The sequence below is a fragment of the Pinus tabuliformis genome, chromosome 3_1 (genome assembly GCF_031772625.1).
Source record: "Pinus tabuliformis cultivar Carrire ecotype Pingquan chromosome 3_1, CPIR1, whole genome shotgun sequence".
In the NCBI taxonomy this organism is placed as follows: domain Eukaryota; kingdom Viridiplantae; phylum Streptophyta; class Pinopsida; order Pinales; family Pinaceae; genus Pinus; species Pinus tabuliformis.
In genome coordinates, this window is record NC_142301.1 from 162,207,753 (window position 1) to 162,227,808 (window position 20,056).

A 20,056-nucleotide genomic window follows, 5' to 3' on the forward strand; every position below is an offset into this window, starting at 1 on the left:
AAGGAAATTCTTGAAGATTTGCAAGTAAAACAAGTACAATCAACTCCACTCATGATTGACAATACCTCTGCAATAAAGTTGGCCAAGAAACCAAAGTTTAATGATCGAACGAAGCACATCAATACTAAGTATCCTCTAATTCGACATCATATTGAAACCAAAACAATCCATCTCCATCATTGTTCCACAAATGAGCAAATTGCAGACATCTTCACCAAAGCGCTTGGAAGGGAAAAGCTTGAACGATTCAGAATGATGCTTGGACTCACCAACATCCCTTCATATTAAGAGGGGGAATGTTGACACCTAATCCTTGTGATTGGGTGAATTATTGTAAATAGATAAATAGGAAATATGAACAATCATCGGGAGACGAACTGAACAGTCTCTCCCTCCTGTATATAATGAGGACCTACCTGATGGAATAAGTTAGTCAAATTATTTCTTCCTAATGGAGTTACTGCCTGGCCTGACAATGTAGATGATTTGATCATCACTGGAAACGATGATTATCATATTGCGCAAGTGAAAACAAAGTTACATGCAGGTTTTACGATGATAGATTTGGATTACTTCACTACTATCTTGGAGTTGAAGTCTTCCAATGTCCACATCATATTTTCACTTCTCAAAGGAATTATGCAACGAAGGTTCATCAATGATTCGGAATGCAAGATTACAAACGAGTGCTTACCCCCATGGAGCAAAACTTTGAACTTTCAAAATTTGAAGGGAGGGAAATGGTGGACAGCACTACTTATAGACAGCTGATTGGCAACATGGTTTATTTGACAAACACTCGCCCTGATCTATCTTATGCAGTCAGCGTTCTTTCACATTTTATGCAAGAACCATGAGATAGCCACTGGAATGCAGCGAAAAGAGTTCTTTACAAAAAAACTAAAAACTTTGTACTTGGTGGTTTTTCAAATGCCGACTTTGCTCTAAGTATTCATGATCGAGCATCGACATCGAGTTATTTAATGAGCATGAGGTTAGCAGCAGCAGTGTCTTGGAGTTGTAAGAAACCACCAATGAATTCTTCACATCACGCATAGTAATCATTTACAACCCCTGGCATGATTAGTGGTTGTGTCACTTGGGGAGGGTCTTATTGCCACTTCTTTCCCACGCTTCCGTTGTGGGATTTATCTAGTATCACATATAGCTCTCACCAAAGTAGGGTCACAGAGCTAGAAAGTAGCTTGGCAGATTATTCCTGGTTATTTTTTCCTGCCACCCCTTTCCCCTCAATTACAGTGTAGATATGGACTTTGGACAGCTGTGAGCCACTCATAGCTCCCTTCATCGGCATGAATTGGCACTTCATGAGTTACATTCTGACATGGACATTGTAACACACAACGCTGTCATTGCTGGAGAATCCCTCAAGGAGGGAACTAGATGTCTTCTTGAGCATTTTGTTGCACCTCGAGTGGAGAGATCATTCCCCGAAACAAAGGGTCAACAAATTGGAAAGTCTGACTTCTACATAGTTATTTCAATCGAAGGGCAATACTCTCCCGGCTGTTGGTTGAACTAGAGCATTCCTCCTCTATTTTTTGTATCTTTAGGATGTATGCATGCACGTCCTTGATGAAGACAAGCTCTCTGCAAACCTGGTCTACCCTTCTAGTTTCCATGTCTTATGTTAGGTTATTATGTTTATCATAGTAGCTATATGAAACTAAGTCAGCCTATACAGGAGACTTCAAAGAATTTTTGTCGCATGTGTGATCAGCAAAAGAACTTCTCGTGAACTCGGAAAGAGATTTTTTTGTAATGACTCCGTGTGCCTCAACTACAACCTTTTATGATATAAGTATTTCCCGAAGTTTGTTAAAAATAGCCCTTAATTACCATATATCATTCTAAATCACTCCGGGCAAGACTAAATTGCCAAGACAGAAAGATGTCCTCTAATTTGCTTAAGAGTAGAAAGCGTAATTATTCATAGCGGATATTCTTTTGAAGGAATATATATAATTAATCAACGGTATGTTGAGCAACCGGCCTTCAGCTACCAATCAACCATTTAGCCTTTTATTCAGCAACAGCAGTAGTATTACCCTATTATCTTGGGCAAAATCAGCACTTAAGATGGCATTCTCATATTATCTTAGGCAAAAAATGATCTGCAAGACGAATGTGTCCTCTTCTTTGCTCAACAATAAAAGGTGTAGTTAAAACCATAAAAAAGGTATAGTAAAATAATTGGAAGTCACGCTATCAAAGTTAAAATACTTCTCAAGGAATGTATAATTATTGAGTGGGCCGTTCAATTATGTGTACTTCCTACGTGGGATGTGTCCAGGCAATCGGGTATTTTGTTATTCTTTCTTGATACTTTAATATAGATTATGTTGTAAAAACGCGTTTTCAGTGTAAAAAAGATGCTTGAATTCAATGTGATAAAACAAAATACTCCGGGGAAATATAAAAGTAGAGCAGAGCTGTCAACTCTATGGGCTTATCAGAAACGATTTGTATCCATAATGGACGAATTATCCTCGAGTATCGATGATGTCATTGCACTGGTAAAACTTGCAACCGTTTAGCATCGCATAACTAAGAATGGTAAAACTTACAATCAATGGGGCCTACTCCAGTGTTTTCTTGGTGAAGAGAAATGCACACAAGTCATGAATAGACGGTGCAGAAATGAACACAGTCAGCAAATGCCCCAAACAGACAATTTTAAATGCAGCACACACTCACGCTTAATGTAGGTCAAAGCACCTGTCACAAGGCGTGGGTTCGATTCTGCTGGGTTGTGGGGGTCAGGCCCTGACCTTTGGACCGGCTGGACGTGAGGCCAGTCCCCTTCAGGTCAGCCTAGGGGTAATTCTGCGGAAAGAAAAATAATAATAACACATTAAGAATAATTAAATGAAAAAATACCCAACAATTCAACCACCAAAAATACACGAGATAACAGATACCTCCACTTGCAGCTCCTTGGCCAAAGGACCAGAATCAGTGACAATGTACAGATACTATATACTACAGATTAATGTTTTTATGGTTCCCAACATGCACAAACATCATAAGCAGACACTCTAACGTCCTCTTAGATGTATCGTGCAAGGGAATTGGTGAAGGGTTTGTAGCATGCAGTGATATTAAGCAATGACTGGCCAGACCCGATAGTTGTGGAGGCATGCCCACTGATACAAGTTTGAGCTTCCACTCAATATCGGTCAGCTTGATGACCCTTTGTTTATTGTATACCATGACTTCTCAATGTCCTTGTGTACAGTTTTTTGGGGACGCTTTAAACATATGGATGTTTTAGTAAATAACCCAACCAGTTCTGGACTTTTGATGGAACTGCGGAGGCCGTTATAGTGATGAGGTCACAGGCTCAAATGCTCTGCCTTCAATCCTTGTTTTCCCTCAAGTAGGTTATGTATTCTGGAGCGTTAAAATCCAAAATTCCTAGGAGTTCTGAGTTGTCTCCATCACAGCTTCTTTTAGTCTTGATGCAAAATAAGAGAGGAAATTAAAGAAACATTTGAAAACTATAACGACTTCTGCTGGTATATCTCCAATTGTATATTTGCAAACAGATTTTATCTCAATGCCCATCACAGTATAGGAACAAGCGTGAATTTCATTTCTGATGTATCGTCTGTGTTTGTGCTGTGCCACCAAAGCATTTTTTGAAATCTCGACCTGATTCCACTTTTGTTCTGCAGTACCTAGGCATGTAAACATTTTGTCTTCATCCCTATGTTCAATTTGGCCACAGGTCATGGATAAATAGGAGACACTTTCAGAATTTTGTTAGCAAATTTTGTATTGAACGAGAATTTATAAGTGATTGAATCTCTCCAAGTGGACAGACAAAGTCTTAGTGTTATTTGAAAAGATACAGAATTCACACATTTTCAATCAAACACATAAGCCACAGCAACTTCTTATTGTAAAATGGGAGCAGCATGAACGTGTGTTATTGAATGAATTTCATTCAATAGACAATCAACCAATAAATATGAGCTCACAAACACATTTCTTCTACAAAAGCATAGAAATAATGATCAGTGGCATGGGCCACAAATCTCTTACTGCATCTTATTACATAAAACCAAATTGGCATATACTCTAAAGAACATAATGCAACATTGAAAGGTATACATTCAATGACAGCAGAAAGAAAGCAGGGAGGTGTCATAACAGTCAAAATATGGAAGGATCTCAGAACTGATTATTGCAACATTACTGTTATTGTAGCCAACGTCACATAACACCCCCATTCATATATGTGAGTTCTCAAGAGACTAATTTCAAAGATTTACAGTGGCTTAAAATTGGTTTTAGATTTAGAAGAGGAAAAATTATTTTATAAAAATTAACCTTGAAATTGATGTCTCAACAAATTATCAAGCACTTTTCACTAAAGAAGCCTCAACAAAATAAACTAGTTCAAAAACAAATGTCATTACTTCAAACAAAAGCCTGTCCCAAATGCTCTTATACAATCTGATACCTAACCACAAAACTTTGGAAAAATACGAGTTATCTTTTCTCTAATATCTCCTGCCCATTCCACCACCACCTTGGAATCCACCTGGCTTGATGAAACCACCACCACCTGCTGGGGGATCCGCCTGACACAAAACGCAAATGTGAGATCAAAATACAATAAACTACACATTAGACAGATCTAAACTGTTGAACAAGATGCCACAAAACCAACAGGTGAATGGCAATTAAATAACAAATTCCAATCAAAGACGGCAAACCTGCTTAACAACTCCAGGTAAATCAGACATGCCCAATGAAGCAAGCATATCCATGGTTTCTTTGTCAACCTGCACAACAACACTTGCAAGTTAAATTACAATACCAAATTTATAAACAGAACCTATTTAATCATCTACACAGAAAATACATGAAAATCTTAACCTATAAATGTGAGGTACATTCTACAATCCCAGGTTAATACGTCAACTCTTTACAGATGTTTAACATAAATATATGGCCAATCCATTGTGTGCTTTGAATACACAAAAATTTTACCAAAGAAGGTTAAGGATGAAAAGAAAATCATAGGCTGACACCTTAAGGAATTTAATTCATCCTGGTGCATGGCCTAAGTTGCACAGGTACCCACCCCCAGTTCCATCTCCCATACAGATTCAGAAACAACCACTCAATCTAATGAACTCAAACAAATGGGGTTAATCCTGCCAAATAAGTGGGGAAGTAGCTAATTGTGTAACAAAACCCCAATTATGGGTGTTTTTGGGTGCATGGGAGTCACAGACTCCCTTAATTCACAAATATTTTTATTTTTTATTTTAAAAAGGACCAAAAATGCAAGACCAGGAGTCCCCCCAAAAACCCTAATCCTTCACTTATGCACTCAAAACACTACACCTTCTCATTTCACCATTTCATTTCCAGAAGAGAAAAGTTGAGGCCTGTTAACATCAATTTCATATGATAATGACAACCATTCAGTATTTTTCTAATGATTTTGTGGTTGTTCAAAACTTCAATGGAGCAATGTGCATGTTTTTGTTTTTGCCTGCTGAAAATGATATTAAGCAATTTGCAAGTTTTTAAATATTAATTTGTTATATGCAAGTATGTATGTGTGTGCGTGTGCACTATATACATATATAGTGCGCAGTGCACCTGTGACAAACCTAAGTCCCTTGTTTCAGAAATGCCACCCCATCCCTGTCAACGAGCCCAAGTACCCTAGCAATTTGGTGCATCGCTTCTCAGGGGTTAAGATGGATATATGCTAATTTAAGCCTTCAATCCTTTCTAACTTCATCTCAGTCAAGTGAGGTTATCACTTTACTGAGATAGAAGAGTTAACTCCATTGATATATAGTGCACGGTGCACCCCTGGCAAACCCAAGTATCCTGTTTCAGAAACACCACCCGCATCACTGTCAACAAACCCAAGTATCCTAGCAACTTGGCACACAACTGCTCAGGGATTAAGATGGATATATGCTAATTTAAGCTTTCAACCTCTTATAACTTCAGCTCAGTCAAGTGAGATAGAAGATTTAAGTCCACCTTGCTTATTCTCATTTGCTAAAAATGAAATTAACCATAAAAAACGGCTACGGCTGTAAACTGAGTCTGTTCTGGTATAATATTTCAAACAATATCTAACATCAAACAAGATAATGCCAGGATTTTCAATCATACCAATTGAAACATTATTCACCACACATACGTATTGAAATAATATCACATTTGACAATTCATGAAGGAATCCAACCAGTTGGTATTGTTGCTACTTGAGTTTCTTTTATGGATTTGGGGATTGTCGTTTACTTCAAGATAGGTGATTTTACTCTAATTCTTGTTCATTATAGTAAGATGTAGAGCTCTGATCAGATTATTAGATTCCACACAATAGCCTCATCTAATGTAACCACGTGGAAAAAACCAATGACAAAGCTATGGCATGCATATTCCAAAAAATACTGCGGACCAATAAAAGACATTCACAGAGGGAAAAAGGGTAAAATTGCATTCATTTAGTAGCGCAGGCTATCATAGCAGATACCAATGAACTGTGTTACTAGAAACAGGAAGCAGGAAACTTAATGGACGCCTAGAGGTATAGTTAGAGGGTTTTAGAAAAATAAGAAAAACGAACGGCTCCCCCCCGAAATATATTAGAAACATTTAAAAAACGATAAAACCATCGCAGGTAAAAATGCAGAATTGCTCACAATATTCACCCTCCAAGGAAGCTATTGTGGAAAATACCAACAAATCATGTTACTAGAGACAGGAAACAGGAAAATTCACAAAAACCAAGAGACATGGCTAGATTATGGGAATAAGAACGCTAACAGATCCCCCTCCCATCATATATTACAAATATAAAATTGGTGAGTAATGTAGTGTCAAAATAGGAACTGGCGAAAGAACCGAAAAGGAACGGCAAAAGGTCCTCTCTTTGTCGAGCATTTTAGGGCAGAATGTGAAGACAATACCTCGATAACTTCCGTCTTAATAGCGGACTCCTCGGGTACGAAGTCCATGCGCCTTTCTCGTTCCTCCTCTTGAAGCTTCAACGAGATTCCTCTCACCGGGGCCTTTTGAATACGTTTCATCAAATGCTGCAACAAAAGTGGGCAAAAGATGCAAGCAATTAAAAAAAACGACTGACCATAAGGATCTCGGTAACAGAAACCCCTAAAATATCCATTCATACGACCAACCAAACACGCACAGAGCCCAACATTGACCCTTTGAGCTCGGCATAAGAAATTTAACAGATCTGGGGTTTGAGGACGAGGAAAAATGCATACATACCGTTGAAAATCCAGCGATTTTGTTTCTGAGACGTTTGGACGGAATAATGGCAACTTCCTCAACAATTTTCTTGTTGGTATGGAAGTCGAGTGTCATACGAGAGTAGTACCTCTCTATTATCTGACGAGAGGATTTCTTCACTGTTTTGGTCCTAACACGCCCCTGCAAAACTCATCAAAATAAGCTTCAAACCTCGGAAAATATTCATAGAAATCCCAAACTAAATAAACCTACAGCAAATTTGATCGATTCACAACAAAAAGACTCCCTGACCCATATATTAGATTTGTGTAGAGATGAAAATTTCAGCTGGAGAATAATATAATGAACCAAACTAAGATTTATTACTCCATAACCGTACATGGAACAAGTTTCGGAAGACATGAAGTACAGAAACCAAGGCTTACCATCGCGTATGAAACCTGCGCTCTAAGGTTCTAGCTCCCCACTACTCGCTGTGCAATTGCAGCTGCCGGCCCGCTCGTAATCAGCTCCCCCGCTCGGCTCTCACTCTCCTCTCTAGCTAAAAGTCTAGGGTTTGTATGCAAATACTAATAAGCAAAACCCTAGCGGATCTAACTCTCATTGGCCTATAAACCCTTAGACTTCTAAACCCTAGTTCTAGTTTGGCGCTTGACTCGTAAAGCCTAGTTCCGGTGTTGTGCTTGACTTCTAACCCTAGTTTGGGCTTGTGATCACCCCTGAGGTATTACGCTTCAATGTTAGAGTTGAAATTTGCAAAAGCTTTTGGTTTGAGTAAATATCGTGGTAAAAAAAAATATTCACACCATTATTAGAGAGTTTCAAAATCACGTAATCCCATTGCTGAAATTTTTTATTTCAGCAAAAATTTCATTTAAAATAGTATGATATTAAAATATTGGTGGCTCCATTACATGCATTTTGAAATTAGCATTTAAATAGCAAATATTTTATATATGAATTTGAAGAAGAATTTAACTTAATTGCTTAAAGAGATATAGATAGGTAAATATAATATTGAGTATTAGTTATATGTATTACTTGTGTGGAAATAAAGTAATTAATATAATTTAATATTATTAGATTATGAGGCTATGAAATTAAAGTTTGAGATGTTTTTTTAGTGGGAAAATTTATTATAATTTAGTTGTTAAATAAGTGATGGGATAGTTATTATTAGTTGTTATTAGAGAACGCAGGCTGTCTCTTGGAATTATTCTCTTAGAGCATGAATGCAGGCTAACTCATCACTATTTTCCAAGGAAAACCATGTCACTTGGAATCACATTTTTAGGGCATGCTACAGACCAAAGTGTGAGGGTATGAAAAATAGAGTTTAAATATAAATATATTTTTCATAAATATAGAGAAAGAAATTTAAAAAAATAATAATAATAATAATTGTATGAATATATTATTAATATAGTTTTTATATCAATAATAAATATAATGTTTATATATTATTATATAGAATATCTAAAAGTGTATTACTATACAATTAAATTTGTGATATATTTTGTGATTAAGTTTAAAAGAAAAAATCAATTTATATTAATTGATTTAAAATTATGATACATAATGTTTCTTCTATGGATATGTGTAATATTACATATAGTTTATGAGTTTGAGTGTACTCTTATAAAGGTTATTTGTGATTGTTTAGTTTTAGGGAAATAAAGAGTAAACATAGTGGGGAAAATAAATAGTAAACATAGTATAAAGATGGTGTAAATAAACAAAAATAATTTTATGGGGATAGTGGTTTATTTTGGTTAGAATATTGTTTGGAATCTTGTTAAATGATTTTTACTAATGATCTTTTTTATGAATATTACTTTTATATTTTAGCATTAAGGATGATTTACAATAAAGAAGGAATAATGATAAGAAAACACAGGGAAATTTTAAAAAAATTATATAATAAAATTAAATGCAAGATTGTGTTTCATTAATATCTAAGATACCCTCAAGAAATTGTTCATTTGTTAACAAGGGATTCCATAAAGTCACTATGAATACCAAGTGTAGACATCCACCAAGAACATCTGCAGCAAATTATAAACAAACACTACATTAAAAAATAATAATAAATAAACTTCATGCACAAACTACCCTAAGAAAGAGTCAATATGAGAGAACCTAGTAATGATGACTTTATCATTTAGAGAGGGAATGCTTGAAAAAAATTAGGAGGGATTCATAGAGATTGTTGAGTTGTAATAATTAGTGGTTATGGGTTATCTTGCTCTGAGGGCATCACATCTTCAAGATGGGAAGAGTGGTAAACAATTAATATTATTAAATTATATCTAATTTTTCATGAAGTGAAATACTTGCGAAATCGGTTTAGTTAATATGGGGAAGTAAAAAAGACAATAGCTATTTGACAAAGATGTGAGAAAATTGCAGTGCAATTTCGGAAAAGTACATGTCAAATGAAGATGGAAGTAATGAGTATATACATAAGATGGCAATAAACTAGCCTTGAAAGAACAATAACACTGTTATTAGAATAAGATGATGGAAACATATATAGAGAGAGACAACAACTGTTAGAAAGGAAGGTTTCTAAGTTTGGTACCCAAAGTTCGTGGTATTATTTGATATAATCACTCTAAGGATGAAGGAAAAAAGAAGAATGCATAAATTCTAATGACTAAAACAATTGGCAGCCCTCATAACCATGACCATCCTATAATAGTGAAGTGAATAAAAAAGAGTAATAGACAGAACTTATAGTGACTAAGTGGAAGTTTCACCAACAATGGTAAGTAATCAACACAAAGCAATAGCCTATCCTAGAGTAGAATGGGAGATTTTTATTTTAGGGAATGAATGAGGTGTCACATGGCTCATGAATAACATGGTAGAAAATGGTTTTGGAGTTACAGAAGTATTTCATGTAAGAATATTATGAGAATCACTATAAGGTCTATTTAAGGATGATGCACGTAAGGAAGGAAATATTGGCAATAAACTAATGAAGTTGAATAATTATGATAGTTATGAAGGTCATTTTCAAAGGCCCTTGAAATTTTAATGGCATTAGATTAAATAAGTGAATTCATATTAAAATTGATCAATTGGAGATGCATCATAGATAAAAAGATTTTTTTTGCGTGCGCGCGTTCTGATATGCGATCCGGCTAGGTCAGCGATCGCTGCCAAGTCTGCCCGCCGCCATGGCTGCACCAGGGGGTGCGGAGCCCTCTCCCACCCCGCCATTATCACCAGCAGAAGCCTTCCAAAACCTGCTTTCGCAAAAGGGGAAAAAACGATCTCATCTCGAAGCCCCGAAGTTTATCAAAAAGCTGGATGAAGTCCCAGAAATCGCTTTGCCGGAAGATCAAACGATCAAAATCACCCTTGCCTTGGCTGACAGAGGTTTAGTGGGGCAATTTATGGGTCGGTGGCCAACAACAAAATCGACTGATGAATGGGTTCAACGAAACTGGAGGCCCCTGCTTCCCAACAATGTGATCAGCTACGCGGTTGGAAGGGGTTTTTTCATCTTCGAATTCACTACCAAGGAAGATCGAGATCTGGTGTTCAGAAATGACCCATATTTCATGGGAAACCAAGGTCTCTTTCTGAATAAATGGACCCCCGACTTCGACCCTTCAGTCGATGTCCCAAAGGAGGTCCCTATTTGGGTTCGGCTTCCCAATCTGCCAATACACTGCTGGAGCTATCAATCCCTGCAAAAGATAGGAAACGGACTGGGCAGATTCATCGACAAAGCTGATAACAAGGGCCAATACACCTGCGCCAGAATCTGCATGGAAGTCGACTTGGAAGTTGGACTGCCGGAAGCCATCAAACTTACAGTTGGAGATTGGCACCACTTCCAGAAGTTGGACTACGAGCAACTGCCTTTTAAGTGCAGAATCTGCCATGAGCACAGTCACTTTCAACGAAACTACCCCAAAGCACCATTAGGGGACAAAGTGGAAGAAGAAGGATGGAAGGAAATAAAAAAGGGTAAGGTAGTCTCAAAGCCAAACGAGCAGAAGCAGACAGGACCAAAGGGGAATCCCCAGTCCAATGACAAAACCAAACCAGTCTCAAATGAAGGCCCATCATCAGGGGAAAAGGTGGATGCCTCAGAGAATCAGGAAGAAACTGTAGATCACTCGAAGAAAGGGAAAGAAACCAAAGAAGAATCAAATGTCCCCCTAACAGAGACAGATCAAGGGGGAAAAGAAGGCAATGACAAGCACATTAGTCTGGCATCCGAATCAGGGGAAGAATCAGAAGAAAGAGACTCCGAATCAGACAACTCACAAATTTCTCCTATCAAATCGACCAGGGGCCGGAAATCCAAGAAGAAAAAGAGAGAGGAGAAAACTTATATGGAGGTTCTCCAAGGCTCCCAGAAAACTCTCAAAGGAATGATGAACACCAGATCCGGGCGCAAGCATAACAAGGCTTCAAAAGGAGCCACTCCCTCCCAACCCAGTAAATAATGAAATACGTCTCCTAGAATTGCAGAGGATTAGGTAGCAGGCTGAAAGAAGAGGCCCTGAAAGACATTGTGAGGTTGCACTTGCCTGAAATCCTTCTCATCCAGGAGACAAAGCTGGAGGACACTCTCCTCCTCCAATCCAGCAAAACATTCTGGCGCAAAGGGCCTGGTAGAGCTGTCAGTGCTAGAGGCGCCTCTGGTGGGATTGCCTCCTTCTGGGACAGCTCCAAATATGATTTGATTCAAGAAGAAAGTTGCCAGCATTGGATATTCACTCAGCTCCTCCACAAAGACTCTGGCCAACAAGTAAGTATGTTTAACCTTTATGCTCCGGTCTCTCCAGTGGAGAAAAAAATCTGTTGGGACTCGCTCCAGTCCTTTCTTTTATTGCACAATCCAGAAAACATCATTATTGCAGGGGATCTGAACGTTACTCTAGACGCTGAAGAGAAAAAAGGTGGTTCCCCTGTAAGGGATCCAGCTAGAGAATGGGTAGAAGATATAATGATTGGCTGGGATCTGGAGGACATCAAACCATCAGCTGGGAAATACACTTGGTCTAATAAAAGATTAGGTCCCAGCCATATAGCGGCTCGTTTGGACAGATTCCTCTTACAAGCCTCCTTTCTTACTAGTGGACTAATGGCCTCATCCAAAATTCTACATAACTGCATCTCTGATCATAAACCCATTAGTCTCGAGCTCTCCATGGATGGTTATCTTGGCCCCATTCCATTTAGATTTAGCCCTTTGTGGATTCAGCAAGAAGGTTTCAATGAGGTGGTATTTGAAGTCTGGAACCGGAAAATCCTGGGATCCCCTTTCTTTGTGTGGGAAGAAAAGTTGCGGGCTCTTAAGAGAAGACTCAAGGAGTGGGCTAAAGCCTTGAAAACACCTGCTGCCAAGAGAAAAGAGTCTTTAGAAAATCTTGTTGCCCTCCAATCATCAATGGAGGATTCTGTTATTACCCAAAGTCTGCTCCAAAAAGAAGCTGAGCTGCAAAAAGCCCTTCATAAAGCTAATAGGGACGAAGAGGAGTATTGGAGACAAAAATCCAAAAACTTATGGTTACAGGCTGGCGACAAAAATACTAGTTTCTTCCACAAGCAGGCCGAAGCTCGAAAGCAATTCAAAAATGTTTCAGAAATCCGTTCCCAAGATGCAGTGATTAAAGATTTTGAAGGCATCAAGAGAGCAGCCTTCTCCTTTTTCAAAGATCTCTATTCAGCGGCTGAAGACCCGCCTATAGATCCTCAAGCCTACCCGTATAATCTAATCCCACCCTGTGTGCAAGACTCTATCAATAATATGCTGACTACTCTGATCAGCATGGATGAGCTCAAGAAAGCCTTGGATTGCATGGAACCGGATAAGGCGCCAGGGCCTGATGGGTTCACTGCTAGGTTCCTTCAGTCTAGCTGGTCAACTATCAATAAAGACCTCCTGAGAATGGTTAGGAAGTCCCAATATTGCGCAAAGATAGGAGGTAGTACCAATTCAGCCTTCCTTGCATTAATTCCGAAAAAGAAAGGAGCTTCAGATTTCAGTAGATTTCGTCCCATTTCGCTGTGTAATACTAGCTATAAACTGATTACCAAAATAATATCCATTCGTCTCAAGAATATTCTGCCAGACATCATACCGGAGAACCAAGGAGGCTTCATCAAAGGGAGGAAGATACTGGATAATATTGTGTTGGTTCAAGAGGCAGTTCATTCAAGTGGCCAGAGAAAAGAGAAAGGAATGGTAATAAAACTCGATTTGGCTAATGCCTTTGACAGGGTGAGGCATGACTTCCTGTTTGCTGTTATGACGAAAATGGGCTTCTCAATAACCTTCATAAACTGGGTGAAAGCCTGCATTGCCTCTCCTTGTATTGCACCGTTGGTAAATGGTCGTTCTACTAAATTTTTTAAAGCATCCAGGGGATTAAGACAAGGTTGTGCACTGTCCCCTCTTCTCTATGCTATCCAAGCCTCAGTGCTCAGTTTCCAGCTTGACTTTTGTCAACATATCCAAACTCTGCCAGGCCTCAGAATGGTGCACAATGTCAAAGACATAAACCACGCCCAATTTGTCGACGATACTCTGCTCCTAGGTGGAGCGAGCATTAATTCGGCCAGATCTTTTAAAAAGGAACTGGACATTTATAAAGAAGCCTCCGGCAGCAAGATAAACTATTCAAAAAGCACAATTTTTGGCTGGAACTGCTCAGCCAAAGATCTGGCTGACATAGCTAGGCTCCTTGAGATGAAAGTCTGTCAGACCTGGGAATCATTCAAATATCTTGGGATCCCAATTTTCAGATCCGCTCCTAAAGTTATCCACTGGATGCCCCTCTTAGACAAGCTCAAGCTCAGAATTCAAGCCTGGGGAGCCTCCTGGCTGAACACTGCTGGGAAAATAATTCTTATAAAATCTGTCCTAATAAGCATGCCACTTTTTCAGCACTCCATTCTCCTTGCTCCCAAAACCTTTCTCAGTAAAATGGATGGTATGCTGAGGAGATTCCTTTGGGAAGGGGGGAAAATAATGAAAGAAGACTCCATCTAGTCAATTGGGATACCATTAAGAGACCAATCATGGAAGGAGGTTTGCAAATGAGAGACTTGGTTGCGCAAAATCTCGCTCTAGGCTCTAAAATTCTGTGGAATATAGTGGCTGGGAAAATAAGCTGGAGCAAGAAAGTACTGTGGAAGAAATATTTTCATGGTCAGCGTTTGAGATGTTTGGACCTTCCACCAAAAACCACCAAAGGTTCCCCAATCTTCAAGCTTTGTACCGCGGCTCTGGAGCACCTCAGTCCCAATCTCTACTGGATACCAGGTAATGGGAAAAAAATCAGAATTTGGGAAGATCAGATACTTGGAGACCAGCCGCTTCACCATATAGAAGGCCTGGCAAATATTAAATTATGGCTGCATTCCAACAATAAGGAAACCCTTTGGGACATATCCACCTGGACGGAGGATGCTGGTAGAAGGTGGGACAGCTGGAATCTAGGAGAGGTACCTCATCGTCTGCAATCTGAAGCTTCATTACTATTAGACAAACTCCAAGGAAAATCCCCCAGGTCAGCAACAGCCAAGGACAAAAGAGGGTGGGGCTCCCATTCTGGTTCTTTCTCGGTTGCTGAAGGATACAAAATCTTGATTGTTGTTCCTAATGTCCCTCCTGACCCAACGCAATGGAAATTCATTTGGGGCTTCCCTTCGCTCCCAAAAATAGACTTCTTCTGCTGGACGCTAGCTCACAAAAGTATTCTCACAGGAGATAACCTGAGAAAACGTGGAATGGAAGGGCCATCCAGATGCCCATTATGTATGTCAGAGGAAGAAACAGTTGATCATCTGTTGTTGCTGTGCCCCTTTGCCAAAGCAGTATGGAAGGGGGTTCTGCGATCAAGGGCGGACAAGGTTGAGCTGCCAAGAAATATGCCAATCCTGTTTCACGAGTGGGCCAAGCTATCATCGTTCTGCCTCAATAAAAAAAACATGCTTAAGACTCCATGGATGTGGATCCCTAAATTCACCTGCTGGAAGATATGGCTGGAAAGGAATAATAGATTATTCAGAGGAGAAATCTGCACTTCAAACAATGTTATATCCAAAATTAAAGCTATTCTGGGAGAGACTTTAGAAGCTATGCCGGCCTTAAGGAATGAAGCGATTCTGGACAGTGAGGAGGAGCTTTGGCTGAAAGATATTGTTCCAAATAATCAAACCAATCCTATTTCTCCGGCCTCTTGCCATGCTATGTGGGAAATACGTCTGGAAGAACAGGAGTTTCTAAAGTGGCGATCGGCTCTAGATGACCACTGTCTATTCTTTGATGGGGCCTCTAAAGGCAACCCTGGAGCTGCGGGTGGGGGTGGAATTCTGATGAATCTCGATGGCACTACATTGCTCAGGTATCATTGGGGTCTGGGAGTCGAATCAAACAACAGAGTTGAGGCTCTGGCTTTGTGGCAGGGGCTAAATCTGGCACTAAATCAGAACATTCAATCTCTAACGGTCTTCGGAGACTCTAGGATTATCATTCAAGCAATGAATTCATTCTCGAACCCTTTGCAGATCCATTTAGTCCTTATTCTCAAGAAAATTAGATCCATGCTGGCTAAGTTTTGGAAAATTTCCTTCTATCATATACTGAGGCAGTTGAATACACAAGCCGATTTGGAAGCCAATCTGGGCTCAGCAAGTAGCCAAAGAACCCTTTCAGTCAACTCTGAAGATTCTATCTGTATCATCCCCTAATATTCTTAACATCCTCTCTCTCAGGAAATCTGTTCACTTTGATGCATTGGGGATCTGCTCCTGAATGTATATCATTGGCTCTGCATCAGGCTATAGCTGAGCTAGTTACCAGAGCTCCATGGGTAGGCAATGAAAAGATTGATGCTATGGATTCTCAGTCCCTAGCAGGCTCTGTAAGCTCTGTCCCCAGCTGAAGCTTGCGACAGAGGATGAAAACATGAAATTAAGTAATCAAAAATCCGAGCAGGTCTATCCACAGGAAGGGTTCATCATGAAAAAAAAAGAGGGAATTATTGGGCAGCACCAGACATGACCAACCCCAAACTGAAAGATGTATGTGCCTGTGTCGACTTGGATGTTGTGAGTTTGAATGAAAGGCTGTATCAGCATTTCCCTGTCACAGTAGTGGAGTCTGATGAATTTATTTTCGGTTCCCTCCTACTGTCGAGTGGCTGTATTCTGTTATGTGGCGCAAATACAATCAACAAATATGTAGGAGGTAAAGTTCAGAATCTCTTTTGTAACTGAAATCATTACTTTGGGTATGAAATCCAAGGACTGGCAGTAGCAGTAGCCCATTTTCGTAAATCCAAACAGCAGCGCGGAATTTTCTATGTCGTTCCTTCTTCATTCCATCCAGAAAGCGGTTAGTAATTCATTTGCCTGTGAACTCAGTGGAAGGACGAGGAGCAAGCAAGGATCCTTACCGCTGGACATAGCAGCAAATTGGACAGAGAAAACTCTTAAATGGTTGATTTCCCTGTCACTAAATGACGGCCCAGACAAATCTGGAAGTTCATAGAGCCTTCAAGCAAGGATTTTGCGAATTAACTTCTCCAAAGGGCGATCCAGTGTCAAAGTATCTCCATGGACCTGATGTAACAAAGAGAAAACCCTCTCTGCAAGAAAACCTGAGGGATAAGAAAAATTGGGGAAATGGATCTCTGTGTAATAAGTACGCGGCAGCTGTTTTGCCGCCTATCAAAAAAATTTAACCGTTAAAGTCAAAAAAAAATTGATCAATTGGAGGAAGATAAGTTATGTGCATGGCAACATCTATAACAGTCTTTCCCTATAATAGGAAAGTCACACTATAAAGTTTTCCTTAGGTGACTAACTATATGTGTGGATCATGGACATCAAAATGTATGATTAAGCAATTATATTCCTTTGATGCCTTAAAAAATGAAATGGTAAGTGGATTACATTTGATAGCCACTTTATTGAATTTATTTTATAGGGTCTTACCAAAGTTGGGGTAAAGTAACAACATTTCCAACGATAATAATTTTATGCATTTAAGAAAGAAGGAAAAGAAACCATGGTGACTAGAGATGTGTTACACTAAAAAATGTCACCATGACTATTTACAGTTAGTATGGCTCAATCAACAGTCATGCTATCCTCTTAGGCAAGTCTTATGCCTCTGCTCTCCATGTCAAACTCCAAAAAGAGAGAAAGTCTTTTATAAATGTATTTATCTCTAGGGACGCAGGTTCTCTCAACCTTACCTGCGGGGACGCACCCAATGTTCACAAAAGCTGCGTCTTTGGACGCTCTGTATGTAAAGGGGCAGGTGCGTCCCCCTGTAAAGGTTAAAATGCGCAAGTTTCATCTTTAAAAAGTCACTTGTGGTCATTTCTAGAGCATTCTAGAAGGTTGTTCGACGTGTATTGAGCGCCTCCAGATGGTTCATGCACTCCTACCAAAGAGGAACTTATCCCATCAATGAGGGAGCTATCCCATCCAAAGAGGGGATTATCCCATTGATGGTGGACCTGATTAACTTCCTCTTGAGCACTATAAATATAGGCATTGGGCCAGAAGGAGGAGAGGTTGGAAGCTATACATTTCTAAGGGTAAATGCTGCAGGAATTAGGACTCCCATTTAGAAGCTTGTGAGGAGAGATTGCCATCTTTGCTTGTTCTATTTGGAAGTGGGTGAGCTTTGTCAAAGTAAAGGAGAACTCTTGATGGACCCTGGGAGGGACTTGCACAACACCAAGGCTCAGGTTGTATTTGTTCCTTTTGTTACCTATTAATGCAAATGAGTCCATTCTTCTCAATAACTTGTTATTTATGAGTTGTTTCATGTACTCCTTGGTATATGTGTTAAATATGTTTTATTCTATGAGATTATCAAGTGCTATTTAATCGTTTGATTGTTAGTGTATGCAGGTTTCAAAGTGAAGGAGGAGCTCATCCGGATCAGCGGAGCTGGACTGCTACAACAGCGTTGGATTATAGGTAGGATCTAAACACTTGATTTCTTATATAGTAAATGCATGTTTAGAGAAGGATTGCTCTTGTTTGTCTTGTTTGTCACTAGAGAGTCTTAGGCTCCTAGGGAGGTTGGTTGTGTCCGCACAATCGACTCTTTCCGCCTGACAAATTGGCGACTCCACTGGGGACTCCATTAATGTGAAAGTCTTTTCCTTTGTATGAACTTTGCTCTGAGAAAATTGGTTTATTTTTCTGGTTTTTGGCTCTGTGACTTTGTTTTTGGGTGGGTTAGCTTAGAGTTAGATTCCTTTTAGTTTCTCTTGAATTTTCCAGTAGGACGCACCCTCTGAGCATTGCACAGTGCGTCCCTGGACGCACTGTCACTGTGTACACAGAGCGGGCCCGCACCTGTTCTAACGGGTTGCCTGCGTCCCCTACTAAAATTTGAGAAAATTCCATTTTTTGCATTTTTTCTCTTAGATTTTGCTTTTTCTTAGTTTTTACTGCCTAGATTCATTAGTCTCTTGTCAAAGATCTTCACCTGAACTGGTTTCGATAGCATTGAGTGTTTTAGTGGATTTCATAGAAGTTTAAGCCCTAGGGTTTGATTTTTGAGTAGGTCTTGTAGTGACTTTGGCGGTAGAAGTTGTCAAGCCTTAGATCTCTCTGGTTTTGTCAACATTCTTAGAAGTCAGACCTGTCATAAATTCTACCTGTGTGAGCAACTTACCATTGAGTTGTCTCTTTGGCAAATTTCGAAGTGCTTGTTGATTAAGTCTTGAATTCCATTTTACAAAAAGAACAAAAAGATTTGAGTTTTGTTTTGACTAGTCTTTTGATTCTGCATTAGCTGGTCCTTGATTTGATTTTGGTCAAGTAAAACAACCTAGAATCATCTTTGTGAGCTTTTGCCTTGTTAGGTTTGCTTAGAGTAATTTCCTTTTTGATTTGCTTGTGAGTCAAGTTTTCATAGTTTTTATAGCTTTTAAGATTGATTTTCATTACAATAGATTTATATGCTTTATTAAAAAGAGAAAATACAAAAACATCTCCTTTGAAAAGTTTTGTTTCAAGTAGCTTTGAAAAGTTTTGAAAGAAAAAGAGTTTTTCGTGCACGTAAAGAGTGGTCATGTTTGTATGCTTGAAAAGATAAAGAGAATTGTTTCTTTGATTGTCTTTATTAAGAAAGTTGTTTTCTCTAAAATTTGCATTCTCTCAACTCTCTTAGTTAAGAATTTCATTGAAAAAAGGAAAAGTAGCGTAAATCATCTTAGGTGCATCTTTGTAGTGGTTTGAGTCGAGTCTACACACCATTGGTTTCACTTCCGCTACCTTTTGTCTTTAAGAAAAACCATAAAATTAACGCTTAAAGTAAAATCGACGTAGTAATTTTTATTTACTAGGGCTCTGAAACACCAATTTAGATCAGGCTAGTGTCTTGGAGTAGGTGAGTAATTAACTCTCCAAGACAACAAAACCAAACAAGTAGCTTATCTTGTGATAGAATAAATCCAATTGTCTCATTTGTACTCTGGGAAAGCTCCTCTTAAAGGAGAAGCACGAGCTCGTGTCCGAACCAGTGAGGGGATCAATCCCCCCTCGTTGGGAACGACGCCAGACACGCACGTATTACAAACGGTAAACCTCGGATTAACCAATGTCGAGGAGCCAGGGGTCACTTGTCGGTAAACCTTGGATTATTGTCAAGGAGCCGGCAAGGGGATTGAGCTTGATACTCTGCCCTTGCGTGCTGTCGGAGTTTAGACTGTTCCCCCAGGTGCATTTGTTGCGGTTGGTAACCTTAGTGACCATTATCTTTAGGATTCTACCGAGG

The 20,056-nt window shown here is 39.3% G+C and overlaps 1 protein-coding gene across 1 annotated transcript; it reads right to left on the bottom strand.

The window, feature by feature from the left end:
* Positions 1-4,300: 4,300 nt before the first annotated feature.
* On the bottom strand, positions 4,301-7,863 carry LOC149186294 (small ribosomal subunit protein eS17-like). Its single transcript, XM_089410957.1, has 5 exons — positions 7,704-7,863; positions 7,297-7,458; positions 6,975-7,100; positions 4,746-4,814; positions 4,301-4,610 (listed from the first exon to the last, which is right to left on the bottom strand). The coding sequence occupies exons 1-5, from the start codon at positions 7,704-7,706 to the stop codon at positions 4,530-4,532; spliced, it is 441 nt and encodes a 146-aa protein (XP_089267083.1). The 5' UTR covers positions 7,707-7,863; the 3' UTR covers positions 4,301-4,529.
* Positions 7,864-20,056: the final 12,193 nt, after the last annotated feature.

Bases quoted from the DNA above. Each gene is read 5' to 3' on its own strand.
- LOC149186294 (XM_089410957.1), bottom strand. The intron at 7,101-7,296 runs GTATGTATGCAT...CTTTTGTTGCAG, and splicing joins AAATCGCTGGATTTTCAACG to CATTTGATGAAACGTATTCA. The intron at 4,815-6,974 runs GTATTGTCTTCA...GTTGTTGTGCAG, and splicing joins TTAAGACGGAAGTTATCGAG to GTTGACAAAGAAACCATGGA.